General features: G+C 41.6%; 1 protein-coding gene and 1 long non-coding RNA gene across 2 annotated transcripts; both read right to left on the reverse strand.

The window, feature by feature from the left end:
* Nucleotides 1-1761: 1761 nt before the first annotated feature.
* On the reverse strand, nucleotides 1762-14160 carry LOC120063350 (synaptophysin-like protein 1). The gene is made up of 6 exons (XM_039013691.1): nucleotides 13954-14160; nucleotides 13695-13769; nucleotides 5205-5320; nucleotides 4622-4820; nucleotides 4219-4392; nucleotides 1762-4023 (listed from the first exon to the last, which is right to left on the reverse strand). The coding sequence occupies exons 1-6, from the start codon at nucleotides 13966-13968 to the stop codon at nucleotides 3901-3903; spliced, it is 702 nt and encodes a 233-aa protein (XP_038869619.1). The 5' UTR covers nucleotides 13969-14160; the 3' UTR covers nucleotides 1762-3900.
* Nucleotides 14161-17323: 3163 nt separating this feature from the next.
* Nucleotides 17324-19982, reverse strand: LOC120063496. The gene is made up of 3 exons (XR_005478516.1): nucleotides 19712-19982; nucleotides 18010-19455; nucleotides 17324-17777 (listed from the first exon to the last, which is right to left on the reverse strand). It is a non-coding gene; the product is annotated as an uncharacterized LOC120063496 (long non-coding RNA).
* Between the last annotated feature and the right edge of the window lie 5521 nt (nucleotides 19983-25503).

A 25503-nucleotide genomic window follows, 5' to 3' on the forward strand; every position in this document is an offset into this window, starting at 1 on the left:
ACTTATAACACTAGAAGGTTTGGGTAGGTGGAAGCAAAAATCCTCCTTGACCTCTGATAGCAATTTAGTTATATTGCTTACATCTATCCAACTTTTTCTTAAGTTTAGATGTACATACACTGAACAAAAATATAAACACAACATGCAACGATTTCAAAGATTTTACTGAGTTACAGTTCATATAAGGAAGTCAATAAATTGAAATATATAAATTAGGCCCTAATCTATGGATTTCACATGACTGGGAATACAGATATGCATTTGTTGGTCAAAAAAAAGGTAGGGTCGTGGATCAGAAAACCAGTCAGTATCTGGTGTGACCACCATTTGCCTCATGCAGCACGACACACCTCCTTCGTTTAGAGTTGATCAGGCTGTTGATTGTGTCTGACTCCTCTTCAATGGCTGTGCGAAGTTGCTGGATATTGGCGGGAACTGGAACACGCTGTCATACACGTCAATCCAGAGCATCCCAAACGTGCTCAATGGGTGACATGTCTGGTGAGTATACAGGCCATGGAAGAACTTGCAAATGTTTAGGTTCAAGGAATTGTGTACAGATCCTTGCGACATGGAGTCGTGCATCATCATGTTGAAACGTGATGGCGGCGGATAAATGGCACGGCAATGTGCCTCAGGATCTCGTCACGGTATCTCTGTGCATTCAAGTTGACATCGATAAATGCAACTGTGTTCATTGCCTGCCCATACCATAACCGCACCTCCACCATGGGGCACTCTGTTCACAACGTTGACGTCAGCAAACCGCTCGCCCACACAACACCATACACACTGTCTGCCATCTGCCTGGTACAGTTGAAAAAGGGATTCATCCGTGAAGAGCACACTTCCCCAGCCTGCCAACAGCCATCGAAGGTGAGCATTTGCCCACTGAAGTTGGTTAGGTCGCCAAACTGCAATCAGGTTAAGACCCTGGTGAGGACGACGAGCACGCAGGTGAGCTTCCCTGAAACTGTTTCTGACAGTTTGTGCAGAAATTGTTTGTGCAAACCCAGTTTCATCAGCTGTCCGGGTGGCTGGTCTCAGACAATCCCGCAGGTGAAGAAGCCGGATCTGGAGGTCCTGGGCTGGCCTGGTTACACATGGTCAGCGGTTGAGGCAGATTGGACCTTGTACTAAATTCTCTAAAACAACGGAGACGGCTTATGGTAGAGAAACTAATATTAAATTATCTGGCAACAGCTCTAGTGGCCATTACTTCACTCAGCATGCCAATTGCACACTCCCTCAATACTTGAGACATCTGTGGCATAGTGTTGTGACAAAAATTGACATTTTAGTGTCCTTTCTGCCCCAGCACAAGGTGCACCTGTGTAATGATCATGCATTTTAATCAGCTTCTTAAATTTGCCACACCTGTCAGGTGGATGGATTATCTCAGCTAAGGAGAAATGCTCACCTACAGGGATGTAAACAGATTTCTGCACAAAATTTGAGAGAAAAAAGCTTTTGTGCGTATGGAAAACAATTCTGGGATCTTTTATTTCAGCCCATGACACATGGGACCAACACTTTACATGTTGGATTTATATTTTTGTTTATTGTATATAAGGGATAAGGATTTGGGGTTGGGCATGACATTGTCTTCAAAACAGTACTACCTAGTGGGCAAAAAAAGAACTGCAACCTTAGTTATGAAATGCAACAGCTCCATCTTCTAGCAAAAAAAATTCACTGTAGTCTTATTTAATAGGTAACATTACAGTTACAGGGCAGTGAACACAAACATCAGCACAGCGGTTGTTGCAGCTCTCTTATCCTTTAATGTGTTGTCAATACAGAGGATGTACAGACATGTTTATTTTGTACAAACATGGAACAAAATACAAATGAAATACAGAGTCAAATTTCAGAAATCCCATTGGATAATATAGAAGACCCACAAAGTCTGACTTCTACCCTAAAAAGCTAGGTTCTTTCTATTAAAATGGCACAAATGATCTAGATCAGTGTTCTTTGATGACTGATATTGACTCAAACCTTCCCTTTGTAAATCACTACAGAGGCCAAGGCGGTATGAACGGCACTGTGTGGACTGCACAAAGTCTGCATTTCCCTCAAATCACAACTCATTTGTCAATGACATTAATTACAACAATTAGTGCAAAGCAAAAAAAACTAAAGTTCCATTCACTTCCCATAGAGCTGGACAGACTTTGTACGTCATCCCCACATAACCATCAAACGCAATCATTGCCGAAATTAAATGTAGGACCAATGTAAATGAGTGATAAAAAAAGGAAGCATTATGATTCAAGAAATACAGCAGGATTCATCACATTTTGGCACCTACATGATGCCACTTGTTACTTGGCGGCGCCATTTACCATTCTTCAATTAAGTCTAGCTTGTCCAGTGGTGCCAAATAAACAGCAACAAATCTAGGACCCGTGTTGGCATAAAAATGACTCCGGTAGAGAAGCTGCATAAAATATATTTTTCTTAAACACACAGAAGCCATAAATTAGCTTAAATTTGTATTTTTTATTGACCAATGAATGTAGGTTTAAAAAAAAGTATAAATAATGACATTTATAAAGTTGCCTTATCCCATTCAAACAACATTTTTGAGAACAGTCAAATACAAAGGGAACTTCGTGTTTTAGTTGTTTGAATGGTCACCTCCACAATACACGAATTGAAAAAGTTTGGCTAAATTTTCCAAAATATCCACAAAAATACCACCGTTATCTGCAGGTTGTTGAGCAAACATACACCAACCAGCGCTGTCCTGGAATACAGGCACTGACAGTTTGAATAACTAAAATAGACAGCCGTTACTAAAAACGTGTTACATCAACTTGACTGTAGCCAAAATAACTTGGTTACTCTTTGAGAGTAAGTACTCTCTTAACCAGGCTTGATACTGACATTTGGTGTAAATTACCAAGGCACTGTTCATATGGATAACAAAATAATGACAAAAAAGCCATACCACACTTCAAAGAGAGGAACGCATAGTACATCAGTAACGATTGCAATCAAGTAGCTAACACAACTCTAACGAGTTAAGTGCACCAAAGCAATACGCTTTCAGACACAGAAACGCAACATCCATGTATCTATGAGGTCTGTTTCAAAACACGCAGTAGTAGTGGAATATTAGGGAGTTACTGAAAGGCCAGTAGTTAAATTGTTTCTTTTATTTGAAAGGGCCAAATTTAGACCTGAAAGGCAACCTAGAACAGTGGCTTTCAACATGACCTTTGACATCTCCTTTATCAGATTCATGGGAAAGGAGGAGACCTATGGACAGACAATTACTGTATGTCAACCCAGCATTACTGAACTTCCTCATATGAATCAAATATTGGGAACAGTTCAGCTACAGTAGGTTGTCTGCGAGCCCTGTTTTGTGGTAGGCCTATGTGATCGAAAGCACCTGTTCTAGAGGAACCAACCAAATCAAACATGTTGGATATCACAAATACCCAGATCCCTTTCAAAGTGTTCAACTTAAGCCACGTTCACAGTAACTGAATACATTTTATGTACAGTAAAGGCACTTAGTTGGGAAGGGAAATTCCATTTTAAAAAACCTGTAAAAAATAGTTGTGATCACTCAGTTTTCAGGGTTTACAGCTGTAAATTGGGGTAGTGTTGAGTGCAGCTAGCAAATCGATCATATTAACTGACCAATTCTATGCAGAGTAGAAAAACAACCTGGGTCACTGTGGTGAAAGTTAGAGATGGGCAACTAACTACTTTCTCTGAAGCTTGAGCCGAACACTCGTCATTGAAAAGGGGCCTGTGTTGTTGGTGGTTAAAAAGCTTAATTTTGCTCTACATTTTAGTTTCTTTCCTAATAGGGTTACACTGTCTGTCCCAAGCACCTTGGCGATTGGCTTGGACTGTAGAGGTGGAGCTTCTGTGAGCCAATTAAGAGCTGGGGACTCCGCCCTCCATGGTGGTTGCTGGGTTGGGGCCTTTGTGGAATGGAGTCTCCTTAAAGATGAACCAACAGTTACCTGCCCACAGGATGAGGTTCAGAAACCCGAAAATCTTGACAGAGGAAAAGTGCGAAACATAAAGACAAAATACAGGACACAAACAAAAGGAATTACAAATGCTACATTATATAATACCCCTATACCCGTAGCCCTGCCATTCACGCTCGACTTGTACATTCACATTGAGAATTAGCTATAAAATGCAAAACGCTCTCAATAAAATGTATTACGAAATCAAATTGCTCACCACAGAGGCATTGAGTTTTCCCATGGACGGGTACTCTCCAGCTGAGCAGTGGGGCTGGCAGGCCTTAACCAGGTGTTCTGGGTTGGTGGCCCACTTCACATCAGTCAAGCCCTTCCCCCAGGCAGAGGAGGACACCAGCCACAGGAAGGCAAAGGCCGCAGTCACCAACAGGTCCTGGGAGAAACACAGGGCAGTGTCATCACTATATTACCATGCTGGAGAGAACAGAAGTACGTAGCTTTCCAATCATAAATATCATTACAACGATTAGGCTCACGCCTCAACTATTATAAATATGATTCTCCAGCTATACTACAACTACTGTAGTAGTAATAATAGTCTACTACACGGTAACTAACATACCAGTGGTAAACATGAGATACTACGGTATCTTTAGACTCACAAAGGTGGGTCCGCGGCCCTCGCGGTACACATGCTGGTAGCCCAGGTAGAGCACCAGGGTGGCGGTGCAGTACAGGAAGCCCAAGACACCGACACTGACGTAGAACTCGGCTGAGGAGGAGTAGTCGCCCTGGAGGTAAGTCGCATTCGCGGTTGTGCCGTTACACGTGGGCACCATGAAAGGGCCATAGCTAGACAACCTAGAGAGTAGTGTGGGGGGGGGGGGGGGGTATAAAATCAACTGCATGGCACGAATGCATTTCAACTACAAATACAAGAACACTTAAGGGGCAAGAGTCAGAGACATAGAAAATGATGTTGGTGGGAAGATTATTTTGTTTTTTCCATGTGTGAATGCAAGCATATCACAACCAGCTTAAGAGTAAAAATAAAATGCTATTTGGAATTCCTTGCTACACATCTCACGGCCCTTCAGCAGATTTTACAAAACTTTTGTCAGGGATAGGCTTACTGTGAAGACCATTAGGTAGGCATTATAAAAAGAAGAAATCACAAACACAGAATGACAATTACAGTAATGTTGTTAATTTGCAGCACTATCTGTGAGGGATAACAGGTCTTACCTGAACGGGTAGCCGAACCCTGCCTCTATGGTATTGTGCTCCTCCCCACAATTCACAAGGATTTGGGTCGTCCCAGAGTAACCCCCCGTGGTGGCAAAGGCAAAGATGGTGAACACCTGCACAGAGAGAGGAGAGTCAGGGTGCATCTCAATGGCCTGTCGCTTCCTTTCCTCATCCCTTTGCCTTAACCTGCACTGATCTAGGGCGCATCATTCTCATACCTGAGTGGGCAGCTAAGAAAATCTCTTTCCTGGTAAGGATGACTTGTTTTCAGAGACCTAGGCTATGTTTTCAGATCAGTAGAGCGGGAGAGACAAGGAATGACAGGTCCTTTACAATTCCTCTTGCTGGTATCAAAACCTAGATGACATTGCCTGCTGTTGTGCCTTTGAGCAAGGTACTTAACCCCCCCACAACAGCTCCCCGGGTGCACAGTGTGGTAGCCCCCCACACCTTATCAAAAACCTGTATGTGTATACACTACCATTCAAAAGTTTGGGGTCACTTAGAAATGTTCTTGTTTTTGAAAGAAAAGCACATTTTTGGTCCATTAAAATAACATCAAATTGATCAGAAATACAGTGTAGACTTTGTTAATGTCGTAAATGTCTATTGTAGCTGGAAACAGCTGATCTAATGGAATATCTACATAGGCCTATTATCAGCAACCAACACGCCTGTGTTCCAATGGCACTTTGTGTTAGCTAATCCAAGTTTCTCATTTCAAAAGGCTAATTGATCATTAGAAAACCCTTTTGCAATTATGTTAGCACAGTTGAAAACTGTTGTTCTGATTAAAGAAGCAATAAAACTGGCCTTCTTTGGACTAGTTGAGCATCTGGAGCGTCAGCATTTGTGGGTTTGATTACAGGCTCAAAATGGCCAGAAACAAAGAAGCTTCTGAAACTCGACACTTGACTGTAATTTACAGTCATTTAGTTGTATTAATACTTTAACCAACATATCCTAATGTAACCTACATAAGACAGTATATAGCTATATTTAACTCGCACTCCGCAAGCTCATCTCCATCATAGCTGATCAGAGGGCTGTTCTGAGTTCTGGTTCTGTAACTTACAACAGAGAGGAGGGAGAGCGATGTTCCACCGGGCAGGACGTGGAGCCATTTGAAGTGGTAAGATGTTCCTGCTGCAGCAAAGTTAACAGGCCTGAGAAACTGTCATAAAGCGTGGGGATTGGTGACTCAGCAAGAAAAACACCAACTCCAGCAAACGCCCCACTGGGTTCAGGTCTGACAGGAAGAGGCCCCCTGACATTGCCCACATCCCCGGCCAATGTTCTGAAAACCTGACTTGGCAGAACTGTGGGGATCTCACCTCAGCCACCCTGGTAACCACTTCCTCTGCTCATAGCAGAATAGTGGGGAGAGATTAAGGGGGTGGGGAGAATGGCGCACACACCTGCAAGCTAAAACATACACCACTCTCTCTCCCCCAGAGTAAGAGTTTCCCTGTGCTTGACCTTTTTTCCTTTCTGCTCACCACATCAGCTTCCCCTACAGCATCCTCTTTCATACAGGAAACTCCCTCCCTCAGTGAGTGCGTGGCCTGCTGGAGGCCACGCATTTGTGGCCTGCTGGAGGTCATTTTGCAGGGCTCTGGCAGTGCTCCTCCTTGCACAAAGGCGGAGGTAGCGGTCCTGCTGCTGGGTTGTTGCCCTCCTACGGCCTCCTCCACGTCTCCTGATGTACTGGCCTGTCTCCTGGTAGCGCCTCCATGCTCTGGACACTACGCTGACAGACACAGCAAACCTTCTTGCCACAGCTCGCATTGATGTGCCATCCTGGATGAGCTGCACTACCTGAGCCACTTGTGTGGGTTGTAGACTCCGTCTCATGCTACCACTAGAGTGAAAGCACCGCCAGCATTCAAAAGTGACCAAAACATCAGCCAGGAAACATAGGAACTGAGAAGTGGTCTGTGGTCACCACCTGCAGAACCACTCCTTTATTGGGGGTGTCTTGCTAATTGCCTATAATTTCCACCTTTTGTCTATTCCATTTGCACAACAGCATGTGACATTTATTGTCAATCAGTGTTGCTTCCTAAGTGGACAGTTTGATTTCACAGAAGTGTGATTGACTTGGAGTTACATTGTGTTGTTTAAGTGTTCCCTTTATTTTTTTGAGCAGTGTATATAGCTCTCTGTATCCATCTCTCCAAGTTACTCCTCTTCCCCTAGGTGTAAAAATAACACTTGGGAATAACACACCTTCTGGAACAACAGAAATAAACCTGTCTGGTGGGCTGATTGCATAGACTAAAAACAAAAAAAGGAGTGCCTTTCTATGCAAAGAGTGGAATTATGTTGCTGCCCAAACTTTGATCAATGAGGGGATTCAATTATCTGGCCCAGGTTGCCCCGGTGGGCGGAGTTTACACCAGGTGAAAAGTGATTGCATTCATTTTGGTTCGAGCAGCCTCCCGCGAGTGAGCCAGATGCCCCGTTTTTCATGCACTTATCAAGAGAACATCCCTGGTCATCCCGACTACCTCTGACCTGGCAGACTCACGAAACACAAATGCTTCATTTGTAAATGATGTCTGGCTATCCATAAAAAATACAAGAAAATTGTGCTGTCTGGTTTGCTTAATATAAGCACTTTATAAAGTTTTATACTTTTACTTTTGATACTTATGTATATTTAGTATCACAACATGACTGAGCGACGCAGGTTACTGTTCTATTTGAGAAGGGCGCTCCTCCCTCACCCCTTTTGCCGTTCGCATCACGGGCCTTAAAATGGTGCACCGTGGTTCAGCTTAAACTAACTCTGCCCATATTCCCTTGTTAGGTGCTGGAGGCAGCGTTCCAACAAATAGGTGCTTGTGAGCAGATCCCTCCACCAATGAAAACATCTGATGGGACGTGCTACACGGCCCTAACATTCTTTTCAGAATAATGCCCGTTGTTCTGAATATAGTCCAACTCCATAGTTGGCTGAGGCACGTTCCCACATGATCACAATCAAACAATTTACATAACAGTTCAACGGTGCATCAGAAACCATGAGGTTTTCAGGGACCGTGCCATATTGAAGTCACTAACAGATACAATATAGACTTGCAATCAAGGACAGTGTCTTTTCCAACAGAGTATCTACACAAGACAACAGTTCCTGAAGTGTAAGGGTCAAATACTGGTAATTTCAGTGGCAACAGGGAAGAAAACTTTTCAGTGATAAACTACTACGGTGGTCAAGTGAACTTTGTGGGAATTGGTTTCATCTTTCAGGTGTTTGGCACAGTAAAACATTTCTCAGCTTACATATCACCGCCTCCACCAAACCCCATTCCAGCGATCCCCCAGCTCAGCCGCCTCCAAATAAACCCTCCACTATGCAGTTTCCTGAGTAAGTAACACACCCAACCCCCCCCCCCCCCCCCCGACTGAGAATGGGAGCACACACAGGCTAGTACATTCATATAGTTTGTTTAGGTGGGAGTTAAGGGATATGGGGAAGTTAGCAGGCCTTTGTTATAAAAGCTGGTGCCTCAAAGAGTCTGGCTTGTATTGTTGTCATGGCATATTGAATAAGCTATTACTTAAATACTGGAAGTCAAATGATACCCCAACGTTAAGAGGATGTAAGAATCAAATGCTTTATTTAAATATAGAAAAAAATATTTTGACAAATAACATAACACATTTTGAAGCCAAAAGAACAAAGAAGCATGTGGGTCTGACCAAGTGTGTTAATGTATGTACGTAAATGTTAAATTGTTTTTTGTCTATGTAGGTTTGTGTTTATTGTATAAAAAAAAGGAAAACTAGACTGAACAAAATCTAAAAACGCAACATGCAACAATTTCTAAGATTTTACTGAGTTACAGCTCATAGGAGGAAATCAGTGTATTTAAATAAAATCATTGGGCCCTAATCTATGGATTTCACATGACTGGGCAGACGTGTAACCATACTACCCCCAGGACCTCCACATCCGGCTGCATCACCTGCGGGATCGTTCATATTCAGGTCCTGATTGGTCAACAAGCTAATTTGACAAGGCAAATAGTATTATTTGCCGTCTATCTTTTGACACGCAAAGACCCAAACGGCTTTCCATAGAAATCCTGGTTGAGAATGAAACGACTGAACAATGAAACAGCACAGCAAGTAAGTGAAAGAAATAGGTTTTGATTATGTTTTACTGGTAATGGAGACGTAAATGCCAACAAAATAACTTTTTGGTCAGTGTGTGTGTAACCTTTATTTAACTAGGCAAGTCAGTTAAGAACAAATTCATATTTAAAATGACGGCCCAGAGGACACTGGGTCAATTGTGCAACGCCCTATGGGACTCCCAATCACGGCCGGATGTGATACAGCCCGGATTCGAACCAGGGACTGTAGTGACGCCTCTTGCACTGAGATGCAGTGCCTTAGACTGCTGCGTCCATGTGTGTGTGTTAACTATTTAACTGTACTAGAATGCTTAAAAGGCCACTAAAATTTTAAATATCGGAATAATTTTGGGGGGGCAAGAAAAATATTGGATATTGGTATCGGCCAAAAATATCACATCACTAGAAATTAACATTAAATAATCTGGCAACAGCTCTGGTGGACATTCCTGCAGTCACCATACCAATTGCACGCTCCCTCAAAACTTCTGTGGCATTGTGTTGCGTAACAAAACTGCACATTTTAGAGTGGCCTTTTATTGTCGCTAGCACAAGGTGCACCTGTGTAATGATAATGCTGTTTAATCTGCCACACCTGTGAGGTGAATGGATTATTGTGGCAAAAGGGAAACGTAAACTAATTTGGCATGTAAACTAATTTGTAAAGCAAAATTGGAGAGAAATAAGCTTTTTGTGCATTATTTCAGCTCATGAAACCAACACTTTACATGTTGCCTTTATATTTTTGTTCAGTACAAATTATCATAAAAAAGCAGCCACAAAACATAGCAGGGATACATGTTGCCTTATTTGAACTCTTCTTCCCTCATACCATGCAGCAGTATGCAGGCCATGGTTTTGCACCAGGATCACTGGTGTATATAAAGTAAACCCTGCCTCCACTCCCTCTCTGCACTGACGCTCTGAGAATGTTGTGTTGCAGCGTTGGCCAGGATTTACAGTGCATTTCTTGGTAACTGGCCACTCCCCTCTCTGGCCAGAGAGAGGCATGTTGCTGGCTGGCACAGGACAGAGGAGAGGGAGAGGGAGAGGGAGAGGGAGAGGGAGAGGGAGAGGGAGAGGGAGAGGGAGAGGGAGAGGGAGAGGGAGAGGGAGTCACTAATGCTAGAATGGACCAGAGTGGAATTATGTTCAAAGAACATAAGCCCTTTCTAATTCATTTAGTGTGAGGGTAAAGTTACTGGTTAACATAAAGCTTAGTGGTTTTTAAAATTACATTTTGGACTAGAAAGTCTACATTTATGTCCTCTCTAGCATGGCCAGATAGTGATGACTAAGGGAGAGGACGTCCTGGATTGGATACAAACTCCAACCTAAAAGATAACGTCTGTCTTAATTACCTACAGGGCCCTGCCACTGGCCGATCTACTAAAACACACACACACACCTTAAGCATACACAGACAGTACTTTAACGGCTGTCAACAGTTAGCCTAACGCACAGGCAAAACATGCACGCACTGACGGCAATAAAATAAAAAAAATACCAGTACTGGACAGGGAACACACTCAAAACAGACATGCATGTGTATACAGTAGGGCCTATACAGAAAACCGTAGACAGAATGCCCATGGATCAGAACCAGAGGTCCTCCTCCTTGTATCCTGAGCCAGCTACTCAGTCAAGTTATAAGTTCATGAATCCAAGCTATTTCTGTTGCAGCTGCTGACATTCACTTTGGCCAGCCGGCTACACCTCTAAAAAGTAACTTCACATAACTTCCCTGCTCGAAATTGCACACTATCAGCTAATCAGCTAAATATCTTTTACACAGTACAGTATATGTAAGTTGGACTTCCAATGTGCTGGGCTGGGCATTTCCAGTATATTTTTGGGGTCAAATTTAAACATTATTTGAGTGAGCGTTACTTGTGATCTGTTTGATTTGGGTTGAATTATACAGACTTGATGTGATTCTTTGCTGTATAAGCAGCTAAAGCAAACAGTGAAATCAGCTAGTGACAAACTAAGGACATTCAAGAGTCATTGAACTTCACATCAAGTCACTAAAGTGCTCTATAGAAATGTAGCTCCAAGGAGGCAGTACTGTGAAAAAGCCCTCATTCAGTTATTTCATAAAGCAAGCTCATGTTAGGAAATAAATAGCTACCTGCCTTGTATATCATAAATGGAATTTCCATGTCCTTGTACTCATGTCGGTAACAAATTAGGTCAGGCACCTAGTTGCCCTGGTTACTAATGAGCATGAGGAACTTGCAAATTGGGTTTGCACTAAACACAGGATTCATTAGCCTTCTAGCTCTCAGTTTGTGGTCACACTACTGCTGACACTATCTGCAACAACTTTGTTCTGGTCATAGAAATACCAATATACCGTTATCTTAAGTCAAGATCTAGCTAGGTCATAGGTAAAGCATCAGTCTACACTCAGACATGAAATTATACCACAGCATTTTTGAATACTTATTCTGGACTTCCTGACAGGCCACCCCCAGGTGTTGAGGGTAGGCAACAACACATCTGCCACGCTGATCCTCAACACTGGGGCCCCTCAGGGGTGCATGCTTAGTCCCCTCCTGTACTCCCTGTCACCCACGACTGCGTGGCCAAGCACGACTCCAACACCATCATTAAGTTTGCTGATGACAAGAAACAGTGGTAGGCCTGATAACCGACAACAATGAGACAGCCTATAGGGAGGTGGTCAGAGACTTTCTGTATCTATGGACGTGACCCAGTCGTTCATTCTAAATGTTCCATTGCATACTGGCTGGCAAAGATCTTATCCCTTGCTTGCTAGCTAGCCAACTACGGCTAACTTACAGACATGTTAAACAGTGCAGCCAAAATAACAGTAGCTGCATTTGCATAAGCTGTTTTCTGGTGACATTTATTTGGATACATCCATAACAATGAACTAATGAGGCATGAATTCGTCTGGCATAGAAAATGTTCGCTAGTCAGGACACTGTTGTTCAGAGGAGATAGCCAACAACACAGCTAATACAATCACTTCAAACAGAAGCTGAAAATACTAAACTAGCTGCACTTTGTTTACATTTGACCTTTTTTCAATTGATATTTCTTTGTATATATCCATGAAAATGATGCCAGCTGATTGATGATTTCGACTGGCTGAGAAACGCTGCTTGCATGTCTGTTTCGTCCCGACTCTCGACACTTTTATTACAATGGGACTGCTGGATATCGAATTTGAATATTGAAACAATGTTGCAAATGTCAGAAAGACAGACACCAAGGTTTATACAAATCTCTGCTTTTGAAAACTAAATGTTAGTCTAAAAGAAATGTGAGATAATGTCTAGGTGCTTTTATAGTGGAGATCAAGTTTATACATTGACTGGCTGGGCTGATGAGACAGTGGATTGCGCAAACAGATGGAACAGAGTAAATGGCATTTTAACATCATAGATTTATCTGGTGGTAACTTGTGGAAAAGAAACTGGCTGGAATGCAGTTTTAACCAATCAGTACTAGAACCAACAGTTGTAACCAATTCACAGTAATGTCTGTATATAGGTACTGAGGAATTCAATGGCTATAGTTAATTCTTACACGTTCTGTTTGAGCTGCTTTTGAAAGCAAAAGTCGAATTTAAAACATTAGTAATTTATTAATTTGATTTTCATAATAGAAAGCTAACACATTTTTTGGTTAGCTAAACTAGCAAGTATGTTTGGATACCAAGGAAATAAGTCTAGATACCTATTTAGTACACTTGCTAACTTCAGTGGATGTTTATATGTATAGACATGGTATAAAAGGGATAATCAACTAGGTACTATGCATTCACTTGAAAATAATGCAACTCCATGTAAGGTTAGTTCCACTCCGCAAGCGGGTCGTGGAACACACCTTGCACGTCGTTCATTATTTTCCATATAACGCATAGACAGACAGTCGTTGATTATGCCTTACATAACGTTTACTATAACAACCCAAAACTCAAGTACATGATCATCTTGAAGGGGCGACTTGCTACGAGTCCGAGCTAATCAAAATAGACAAACGCTGAAAAGGGTGTTGCCCGATGAGATCTACGCACGAAGCTTTGGTGTTTGAGATTGTAGCTCGCCAACGTTAGCTAGCAAGTCAGATAGCTATATTTTAAGACAACCTACACACTATCTGCATCAATACACTTGTTCAACTACTGAGTAATGTTAGACTACAAAAAAAACAAGTAGGTAGCTCGTTAACGTTAACTGAAAAGCCAGCAACATTAACCAATAATGACTAACTAGTGAGTTTAGTGCATGTTTGCCAGCTTCAAGACAAGAACGAGACATTAATAGATTGCACCACATATTTTGGTTAAGATATCTAATTAAGGGTATCTTACCCATTCTAGAACCCGAATAAATCCCAGAGGTTCTTTCAACGGTCCCAGGTCAAGTCTGAATCCCGAAAGCAGTTTCTGAAGTTGTAAAAAAGACGAAAACAAAACATCTGAATCATGACGGTGGTCAGGAATGATTTCAATCAAATTATTTAGGTATGTAGAACTAGCTAGCTATCTAGCTGCCAACAACACATTTACAAACGTTTGTCACCGTTACAGTAGATAGCTAACGTTGGCTAGCTCGTGTCAGCCGACCCACCTGAATAAATTCCATGTTCGATTTTCCGAAGTTTGTTCGTTAAGTTCCCTTTACTGGCAGAAAATGTATATTCTCCCAAAGCAACAATCTCAATCTTGTACCGAGACGAACCTCTGGTTTACATTCGACTGAATTTTGGCAAGCAGCAGATGTTGTAAAACTGCTGTCAAACTTTCTAAACTGTATAGGCACACGTGACAAGCAACTTGTTTTTATTCTTCTTTGGTATAATGGCGATCGTACATTTTGTTTGTGCATGCCGCCACCTACTGTGCGGGAGTGTCGTCGATCATGATACATTTTGTTATAAGTAAGAGGGAAATGAACAAATTGCACCATGAACTACCCCTACACCACAGGAGGCTGCTGAGGGGAGGACGGCTCATAATAATGACCGGAACGGAGCAAATGGAATGGCATCATATACATGGAAACCATGTGTATTTCTCTGTCTCTGTCCCTCTCTCCCTGTCCCTCCCCATCCCTTTTGTAACAAGCCGCCATATTGTGTCAGCCCGCTAGGGACCTGTTTCTAATGTATTAAGTGGTTATGTTTATCTTGTGTTACCATTTAGTTAACTAGTACATCAATAATTAAACCAATTTGTGTAGTACTGAATCATAAGTAAGGCTGGGGTTTTAGCAGATGCAAGAGGTTACGATTGTTCAGAATGATGATATGATACGAGGTTATGATTATACTTTGACGGTTTATGGATATAACGGTTAAGACCTTTAGTTTAATCCGGGAGATGGTAACTCTTTAAGGAACCACTCTCGTGGTGCCCCAATTCCTAATTACATGATTAATTTAATTGGTAACAATTAAACATAGTTAGTTGATTGTTATTTATCTAGTCATCAGATTAATGAAAGTAACAGTATTAACTTGTTCTTAAAGAGACAGGGCATGTTTATTTGAAATCCGAACCAGGTGCAGTCCTTTGGTCCAGCGTTTCCCAGAGTCGGGGATCCCTTTGGGTGCACGTTTTGGCTTTTTCCCTAGCACTACACAGATAAAAACAGGCAACCCCCCCCCCAAAGAAATGTGTTTTAATTTTTAGCTAAAAATGTGGGTCTCTGCCCCATCTACCCTGAATGACGGGTCGCCACTGCGCGTGATCATAATTATTTTAGTGATCCATGGTAGATGTCCTTCCAAATAACAATGACATTTCCAAAAAAGTTTAGCGGGGATACTGCTTTGCGATCTATTGCCTAGGACAGGGCTCTCCAACCCAGTTCGTGTAGTATAGCTACCATGCTGTAGGTTCTCACTCCAACCCTGATCTAGCGCATTTAATTCAATAATTAGCTGGTTGATAAACAATCGGTTTAGTTACAACTGGGGTTGGAGCGAAAAACCACAGGAAGGCAGCTCAACAGGAACAAGGTTGGAGAGCCCTGACATCAACAGCCAGGCAGGGTTTCGTTAAATAAACTATAGGCACAATACTTTTATTGCACACCGCGGGCTAATTAAACTGATGCATTTGGCTATGTTAAACTTAAATTTACTGGCACTATGAAGAATAGCGTAGCCATACTAATTGATAGCCTACATACGTTGGGTGAATTTACGAAGCTTTGCTAAACAAGACATTGCTAGATACACCAATATATAGCCTATGCGCACGGTTCTGTCTGTCTGCCCCGATCCTCTTTATCGTAGCTATAAAAATCTTTTAAAAAACTAGTGTGTGTTTGGTCTAAGGTCTGTTGCATGAAGAATAGCTCAGCCTACTCATTGAAAACCCCTACTTTAGTGAACTTGCGCGAGACACTGCATACAACACCCATTCTGCCAGCGCACACATCCCTGGGTCGCTCCCCTTTTCAGTTCGCTACAACTAGCAACTGGAACGAGCTGCAACAAACACTCACACTGGACAGTTTTAGCTCAATCTCTTCATTCAAAGACTCAATCATGGACACTCTTACAGACATTTTTGGCTGCTTTGTGTGATGTATTGTTATCTCTACCTGCTTGCCCTTTGTGCTGTTGACTGTGCCCAATACTGTTTGTACCATGTTTTGTGCTGCTACCATGTTGTTACCATGTTGTCATGTGTTGCTGCCTTGCATCTCTCTTTATGTAGTGTTGTCTCTCTTGTTGTGATGCGTGTTTTGTCCTATATTTATATTGTATTTTATTTTTTTATCCCAGGTCCCGTCCCCGCAGGAGGCCTTTTACCAGGCCGTCAGTGTAAATAAGAATTTGTTCTTAACTGACTTGCCTAGTTAAATAAAGGTTAAATATATTTTTTTTAAAGCCAAGAAATTGTGAAATACTTCATTGGGATAGTCTACATCTTTTGATTAGCGATGCACGGTTGTGACTTTCTACCTGGTGGCCGACACGCCTACCTATGCCTGGCTGTGCCCCCCTCCCATCGTTCTCTCTCCCTCGCTCTTTGGTTGCTGTGAAAGATGCAAGAGTTGGAGCTCTTGAAGTAGACTATAGCAAATAGTTTCCTCCATTGGGAGTCTTAAGAGTCGATTAACCTTGACATCCAGAAATGGGAATCGATGGGCAAGGAGAGGTGCCCAAAAGTCGTGATAGACAGAGGATAACAACTGTTTTGTCAAAGTTACACTATAGTGGCATGGACATATGACACTGCCATCATTATCATGTCGTCGTTAGCCATAGCTAGCTACCATAGAGAGTAGCTCGAGAGTAGCTCATTTCTGAGCATCATTCAAGTTTGCTAGCTAGCTAGCTAGGCGGCTGTGCAAGAAATTATGTAATTATGCTAGCTAATTGTTTCAACGCACCATCCCAGTGTGAAATTACAAGACAAAATGTGTTTGTAGATCGACTGTGGTGAATGAAACTACAGCAACCAATGTGATAAAGGCTGAGGTAATTTTTGCTGTTCTCCAAATAGCATTTTAGAGTTTAAAAATTGGTGTCAGGGAAAATAACACCCATTCATATAACGTTAATTTAACTAGGCAAGTCAGTTAAGAACAAATTCTTATTTACAATGACCGCCTACCCCGGCCAAACCCAAACCAAAATTTTGCGCCGCACTATGGGACTCCCGATCACGGCCAGTTGTGATACAGCCCGGGATCGAATCAGGGTTTGTAGTGACACCTCAAGCACTGAAATGCAGTGCCTTAGACCGCTGCGCCACTCGGGAGCCCCGAGTGTTGTTGTTGTCCCAAACAAAAAATGTGAGCCATTCCACAAATGGCGTGCCTTCTGGTTAAGTGTAATTTTGTAAAAAATAACTATACATTTCAGCTAATTGTAGCATTGCCATAAAGAGCACATGTTCAACTTTGTAACAAACATGTTTTCCCCATCTCAAGCTGTTAAATTAAGAAAAATTACTATAAAAGTGCCTGTAACAGGGTTAACGATTTATTCTTAAAATCAACAATAACTCACCCTTGTGACAGTTTAAATAACTGATCGATAAACACATATTTCCATATCGATTGTAGCTAACTCATGTACAGTACTTGTGATAGCCACACATTCAGGGTCTGTTCTACAGCCTACTTGAAATGTAGGTCAGTAAAGTAGAGTCTGTAGTGAAGATCACTTGGGGGCAGGCTCTCTACTGGCCCATTCTCTTCAGCCATCATCTTTCCGTCTTTCACTTTGACATCATTGGCTTCGTCATCATCATCTTCCCCCTCAGGCAGTGGAAATATTCCTGTCACGGCAGATATTATGCAGGATGGCACAGATGATAATAATCCTGCTCACCCTCTCCGGCTTCAACTGGATGTCTGCTTGCAGGATGGGAAATCTCCTCTTCATTTGGCTGATGCCCCTCCTCATTACACCTCGCGTTTTCTTAAGTGCCCTGAAAATAACCACCACAACATCTGTATCACTAAGATAGGCCACATTGATCATAGATACAAGACAGAGAAGGGGATACTGACAATTGGATAACCGCACTGTTTTAGTCCTCCTCGGGTGGTTATGTCCTAAGTATTCCTATTCACAAATTTGCTATGACAACCAACTTACTTCATTTAAAGTTAAACTCAATGAAGAGGTTGATTATAAACATGTATAATACAACATATTACCTGTTGTAGTTCAACTGTGGGCCAGGCAGTGGATGGAGGTAAGGTGTGAGCAGCCATTGTCTGCAGGGGTATCCACTGTCAGGGGTAAATTATCCACAGGGGTATCCCCAGCAAGTGATATCCAGCAAGCGCAAGAAGCCCCTCAATCTGTTTGAGGCCACCCTCACTCAGTATCTCCTGATCCACACTCTTCTGCACAACATAGAGAACCTTGCAGTGTGCATCGAACACCACATGGGTGTCGATTAAAATAATTGGGTCTCCAGGGAAATTCTTGAACTCCTTGTTGTATGTTGTACTTAATACTGAGCTGCTTCTAAAAGTTGTGCCAATGACTCCAGCAACACTGGGGAAGCCAGCTATTGCCTTAAACCTAGCTTGGTTGTGTTGGAGCTGGCTGGCATCTTGTGGGAAGGCAACGAACTGGCCTACTAGTTGAGGATCTGAGAGAGCATTGATAGTTTGTGTTATCACCATTCTGACATGAGCTATAGAACAGCTTGACAGTCCCAAATCATCACTACTGCACAGTAGCATCTTGCCTGTGGCCAAGTAACCCAGGGTTATTAGTAATTTAACTCCAGGAGAAATGGCTTGACATTGATGTTTTGACGAAGTGAGAGAGTCTCTGACTAACTCCAATACAAACTTAATTCCTGCCTGATCAAGCCTGTATCTTCCCAGCAACTCCTTGTCATCACACATTAATAAAGCATCTTTGTCACAGTATGATGGGTTTCCTGATTAAAATGTCCTCCTAGAACATGCCCTGGCCAATAATGATGATTCCTCATATGCCTTACCAGGTCTGCCTTTGCACTGCAGCATTTGTCACAGTCTTTGCACTTATATGGCTTTTCCCCTGTGTGAACAGTCATATGGATTCTCAGATTAGTATTGTGTGCGAAGCATTTGCCACAGACATGGCAACAATATTTTTGCCTTCACAACTCCGCTTTAACCCTGACGATGTTTCTCCCTTCTCAACCCAAGCATTTTCTCTTGTTTTAGTCTCATCAGCAGAGCACTCTGAATTTACTGCAGAGAAGGGCTGAGAGACACTGTAGTTCTCTTCATTCACTTCTGTTTCCATCTGCTCAGTTGTGTTGGTAGGTAGAGAGTCACTCAGTCTGTTCTTTACATTTTGTCTTTAGTAAAGGTGTGAGGGTTGAGGTGGGTCCTGATCACAGTCACTTTTAATATAGGGAGGGTTGAATATGAACTCTTTTTTATCAGACTCCAGCCCTTGAAGTTGGTCTCCGCCCTGATTGACCCAGAACTCCTCCTCCTCTTTAATCTGTGTGTGATCTTTCGGACTGGTCCTGAGGTCGTTTTCCTCTTTAATCTGTGTTGGCTCAGGGTCCTGTTCATTTTTAATCTGTGTGGGATCTGGGTCTTGGCCCAAACTGGGGCTCCCCTCTTGCTTACTCTGCACAGGAGGAATCACTTCTTGTAGAAAGCATAGAAGAAAACATTCAATGTGTTTTCAAATTCAATCATAGTTTTGTTCAGATAACTTTGCTAAGATTTCTATTCCTCAAAACAGCTAATAATTAACAGCCAACTAACAACATAACTGTTTGTTTAGCACTGGCTTTGGCTGGCTAAATGTTACATATTTACAACAAACGTGTGGCATTCTAGCCAATCTAGATGGCTAGGTAGAGAGGTAGGTAAATTAGTTCCCTGCCTAGTTACAAACCTGTTCTCTGTAACTTTATCTCGGGTTCCAAAACCAAATCTAGCATCCTTTGTAGACGTTCAATCTCCTCCTTAAAACGGGATAGTTCTTCCTGACACTCTGCTAACGATTTTTTAAATGCCCCAGATATTTTCACAGCGGCCTCTGATAATCGGTCGGTAAGAAACGTGTTAAATAGCTGTAATTTTGACATTGTGAAGGGAATCATAGTCCAGTCAATATTCCACCTTCTTTTGCAAATTGGGAAGAGGGGAAGATAATGCCCTAGTTCTTCTTCTTATTGTTCTTCAGTGGTTTTTAAATGACGGTTGACAACCAACTTTAGTGGTGCATTACCGCCACCAGCTGGACTGGTGTGTGGACCAGAGACATAAATTCTAAAAACTGTCTCGCTTTTTAAAATGTATTTAAAAAATATATATATATTACCAATGTAGAAAGGTCTGTATACATACAATAAGTACATAAATAGACAATGATAACATATGCTAGGGGGTACAACAAATTACAGATTATACAAAGACCTTAAAAGAAACACACATATTGAGTGTTTTAACAGCTTTCTTATTAGAATCATTTAGAATGGTCTTAATGTACTGCTCGAATTCCTTATAGAAAACACAGAAGAGTGTTTGTTTATTCGTGAATTTACATTTATGAATATGAAATTTTGCCATTAGCACAATTAGATTTGTGAGGTAAAATTGTTTTTCTTTATCTTTATTATGGTTAAGGAAACCGAGCAGCACATTCTCCCATAACAAACAAAAGTCATCAAGAATATTAACAATTATAAAACTGTGAATATCTTTCCATAATTGTTTTACATGCAGACAATGCCAAAATAAATGTGAAACCGTTTCTGGATGCTCAACACAAAAAGTACAATCAATGTTAATGTCTTGTTTGAGTTACTTCGGGTAATGATTCGCAGGGTAATACTTATGGATCATTCTGAAAGAGACCTCTTTGACCTTGTTAACAAGCAAGTATTTGTGTGGTAATAACCAGATGTATTTCCGACAGATATTAGTGACCAATGTATTCCAGTAACTTGTGACAAAAGGAATGGATACAATATCCCTTTGAAATAAAGCACGTATAGATCTGTTGTTCTGATGGAGCAAGGATAAACATATTTTCCCTATTGGAGAGTCAACTGGATTAAGTGAGGGTAGGTCAAGAAGGTGAGGTCTGGCTACACCTCTAAACAACATGAGAGTTCCAGATGGAATAGCATCAAAGACTATGGCGAACTCTCTAGGTGTTACAGGGATATTGTAAGAGATAAAAATTCCTCATAATTGAGTAACAATTCTTCTGCATTAAAAAGTTGACTCACCAGCAGGATATGATTATATATTTATATATTAATGACCACGCTATGAATACTTGTCTATGAAAAGCAGATAATTTTGCAGGAATCTTATCAATGTTATAGTTACAAAGTAACATCAAATGAAGCCACCAAAACGGGAGAAGATATAATGAGGGATGAAATTCCAAATTGAAGTTGGATTCTTGAAAAAATATTTAGCCCAATTTATCTGAAAAGTATTATTCAAAGTAGGAAAATCTAAAAAATTGAGACCACCATATTCATATGAGTTCATGTATAATATAATGTGTACGATTTTTTCAGATTAAGTTGAAAAGCACCTGGTCAACCGCTTTACCTATTTTGTTGTCAAGATATAGGGACTGGGCTGCATAAGTAAGTCTGGAGATACCTTCAGCTTTAGAAAGCAATCCTCGACATTTCAAGGATAAATCCTTCTGCAACCAATGGTTCAACTTCTTTTTGTTTTTTTCAATAATTGATATAAAATTTAATGAGCATCTTTCCTGTTGATCCTTAGATATGGTAACATCCCAAGGCATGTTACTTTTTCCTTGACTGGAATATTGCATATAGAGGGTATCACACAGTCTTTAACAGCAAACAATTCACACTTATTAAGGTCTCGCTTAGGAAACGGAAAACATAATTAAATACGTCACTTTAAGTTTTTCTTAACAATTCTAAACTTGGATTAAAAAATATATATATATGTGAAAAATTATAATTTTATGAATATCGTTACCTGTAACAGAATACCATCATGCTTGCCATTTTTACGTCTCTGCTTTCACTACGAAGGAAGTTTGCGGTAGTTTCACGAGCCAATGCTAACTAGCATTAGTGCAATAACTGGAAGTCTACAGGAACAGTTAGTACGCTAGCTGTTCCTGTTCATCTGACTCTGGGGAAGTGGATAAATGGCTACATTGCCAAAATCTCAAACTATCCTTTGAAAATGGAGGAAATTACAGTCATTGGAGCTAATTGCAGGGTTTTTTCTGTATAGAAAATTCTTAGGCGGGCCATCTAAGTAGAGCTCTGCTACCCGACCCAAGCTCGACAAGCCCGACATTTTACATTAGGTTAGAACCGGGTAGGGCCTGTTCTTCCATCAATAACTAGGGTACAGGCAGGGCTCGGGTATCTCTAAATTGATCCCTAACATTTTGAAGATGAGCCATTTGCTTGTGCTCTGCTGCGCAGTACAGTCATATCTGACTGAGATCATAACATTGTGTTTGAAGTGCTTCAACATAATCAAATATAAAACAGGAAGGATTATTCCCCAGAAAATAATACTGTACCTTGAGTTTAGAGTGACGAAAAGTAGCTAACAGCTAGATGCTCGCTCATGTCCCTTCATTGAGCAGAGCAGCCCAGCTGAGCCGTTGCTATTGATACATACAGACTCAGAGTGCCATGAGCAGAGTGCATGCAGAGTGAGCTGCACGCAAGGAGCAAGTGACAGACAGAGAGCTAATCATTTCTGGTTTCAGGCCGGACCTTAAATTTGGCAGAAGCAATTGGGCCTGTGTAGGGTAGGGCCTGACCATAGGGCTTGGGTTTAAAAATTCATTCCCGTGCAGTGCTCTATGTCTAAGTGCTAATTTTCAGGATGGAAAACCTGTTTCAGTTAAACCGGAAGCATGGAGAAAAAATATTGAAAATATTACTGTATATACAGTGCCAGTCAAAAGTTTGGACACACCTACTCATTCCAGGGTTTTTCTTCATTTTTTAAATTATTTTCTACATTGTAGAATAATAGTGAAGACATAAAAACTATGAGATAAAACATATATTTTATATTTGAGATTCTTCAAAGTAGCCATCCTTTGCCTTGACAACAGCTTTGCGCACTCTTGGCATTCTCTCAACCAGCTTCATGAAGTAGTCACCTGGAATGGATTTAAATTAACAGGTGTGCATTGTTAAAAGTTTGTTTGTGGAATTTATTTCCTTCTTAATGCATTTGAGCCAATCAGTTGTGTTGTGACAAGGTAGGGGGCAAGAACAGCTAAAATAAGCAAAGAGAAACGACAGTCCATCATTACTTTAAAACATGAAGGTCAGTCAATCCAGAAAATTTCAAGAACTTTGAAAGTTTCTTCAAATGCAGTCGCAAAAACCATCAAGCGCTATGATGAAACTGGCTCTCATGAGGACTGCCACATGAAAGGAAGACCAAGAGTTACCTCTGCTGCAGAAGATAAGTTCATTAGAGTTAACTGCACCTCAGATTGCAGCCCAAAATAAATGCTTCATAGAGTTCAAGTAACAGACATATCTCAACATCAACTGTTCAGAGGAGACTGTGTGAATCAGGACTTCATGGTCGAATTGCTGCAAAGAAACCACTACTAAAAGACACCAATAATAAAAAGAGACTTCCTTGGGCCAAGAAACACGAGCAATGGACATTAGACTGGTGGAAATCTGTCCTTTGGTCTGATGAGTCCAAATTTTAGATTTTTAGTTCCAACCGCCGTGTCTTTGTGAGACACAGAGTAGGTGAACGGAAGATCTCTGCATGTGTGGTTCCCACCATGAAGCATGGAGGAGGAGGTGTGATGGTGGGGAGGTGCTTTGCTGGTGACACTGTCAGTGAATTATTTAGAATTCAAGGCACACTTAACCAGCATGGCTACCACAGCATTCTGCAGCGAAACCCCATCCCATCTGGTTTGTGCTTAGTGGGATTATCATTTGTTTTTCAACAGGACATTGACCCAAAACACACCTCCACGTGTAACATGGTTAAAATAGACATTCTTAGTTGTATGAGTTTTGTCATAATTAAGCAGTCAGGTTATGTATGTATAGTTGTGAAGCCATCTGCTGTATTATTTGAGTAACTGCATCCCCGTGTGTATCTATATATGTGTGCATGATCACGCCGCATCCAGCCATAGAGTTGTTAAACTTTGATGGAGGTATGTATCGTGATCCATGCTGCACCCAGCGTTTTCACTTTTAAAGTTATATCTAATGCATGTTAGGCTGAAAACCATTTTGTTGTATAATCATTATCGATTTTGACACCCGGGGGGCACCACCCAGGTGGCCGGGTGGTGCCCCCCGGGTGGTGCCGGGTGGTGCCAGAATTACAACCTATCCCTCAACATAACCAAGACTAAGGAGATGATTGTGGACTACAGGAAAAGGAGCACCGAGCACGTCCCCATTCTCATCGACGGGGCTGTAGTGGAGCAGGTTGAGAGCTTCAAATTCCTTGGTGTCCACATCAACAACAAACTAGATTGGTCCAAACACACCAAGACAGTCGTGAAGAGGGCACGACAAAGCCTATTCCCCCTCAGGAAACTAAAAACATTTGGCATGGGTCCTGAGATCCTCAAAAGGTTCTACAGCTGCAACATCGAGAGCATCCTGACGGCCTCCGACCGCAAGGCACTTCAGAGGGTAGTGCGTACGGCCCAGTACATCACTGGGGCAAAGCTGCCTGCCATCCAGGACCTCTACACCAGGCAGTGTCAGAGGAAGGCCCTAAAAATTGTCAAAGACCCCAGCCATCCCAGTCATAGACTGTTCTCTCTACTACCGCATGGCAAGCGGTACCGGAGTGCCAAGTCTAGGACAAAAAGGCTTCTCAACAGTTTTTACCCCCAAGCCATGAGACTCCTGAACAGGTAACCAAATGGTTACCCGGACTATTTGCATTGTGTTCCCCCCCCCAACCCCTCTTTTACGCTACTGCTACTCTCTGTTTATCTTATATGCATAGTCACTTTAACTATACATTCATGTACATACTACCTAAATTGGCCCGACCAACCAGTGCTCCCGCACATTGGCTAACCGGGCTATCTGCATTGTGTCCCACCACCCGCCAACCCCTCTTTTTACGCTTCTGCTACTCTCTGTTCATCATATATGCATAGTCACTTTAACGATACCTACATGTACATACTACCTCAATAAGCCTGACTAACAGGTGTCTGTCTGTATATAGCCTTGCTACTCTTTTTTCAAATGTCTTTTTACTGTTGTTTTATTTCTTTACTTACCTACACACACACATACCTTCTTTTTTCCCCACACCATTGGTTAGGGCCTGTCAGTAAGCATTTCAATGTAAGGTCTACACCTGTTGTATTCGGCGTACGTGACAACTAAACTTTGATTTGATTTGTTACAGAGTTGTGTCATGTATTTATAATTTTATGGACATTTACTAAATTTGTACGTTGCGTTATGCTAAAGGCTAGGTAACGTTCGTCTTGTACTTTCTATGCTAATGAGGCTAGTTACGTCCTGAAGTGTAAATGTGTTTTTATTTTGTTGTTTCACGTCACTCAGATTGCATGGTGGGTTTGCAGTTGTGCTGAAGTTTATACGGTGTTGTGTATGTATTTGCAGGTACGTGCTCCCAAATTATATGGAATAATGATATGTTACTGTACACGTGTAGCTCATGTTCTGTGGTGAT

This window comes from Salvelinus namaycush, chromosome 2, assembly GCF_016432855.1.
Source record: "Salvelinus namaycush isolate Seneca chromosome 2, SaNama_1.0, whole genome shotgun sequence".
Taxonomy (NCBI): Eukaryota; Metazoa; Chordata; class Actinopteri; order Salmoniformes; family Salmonidae; genus Salvelinus; species Salvelinus namaycush.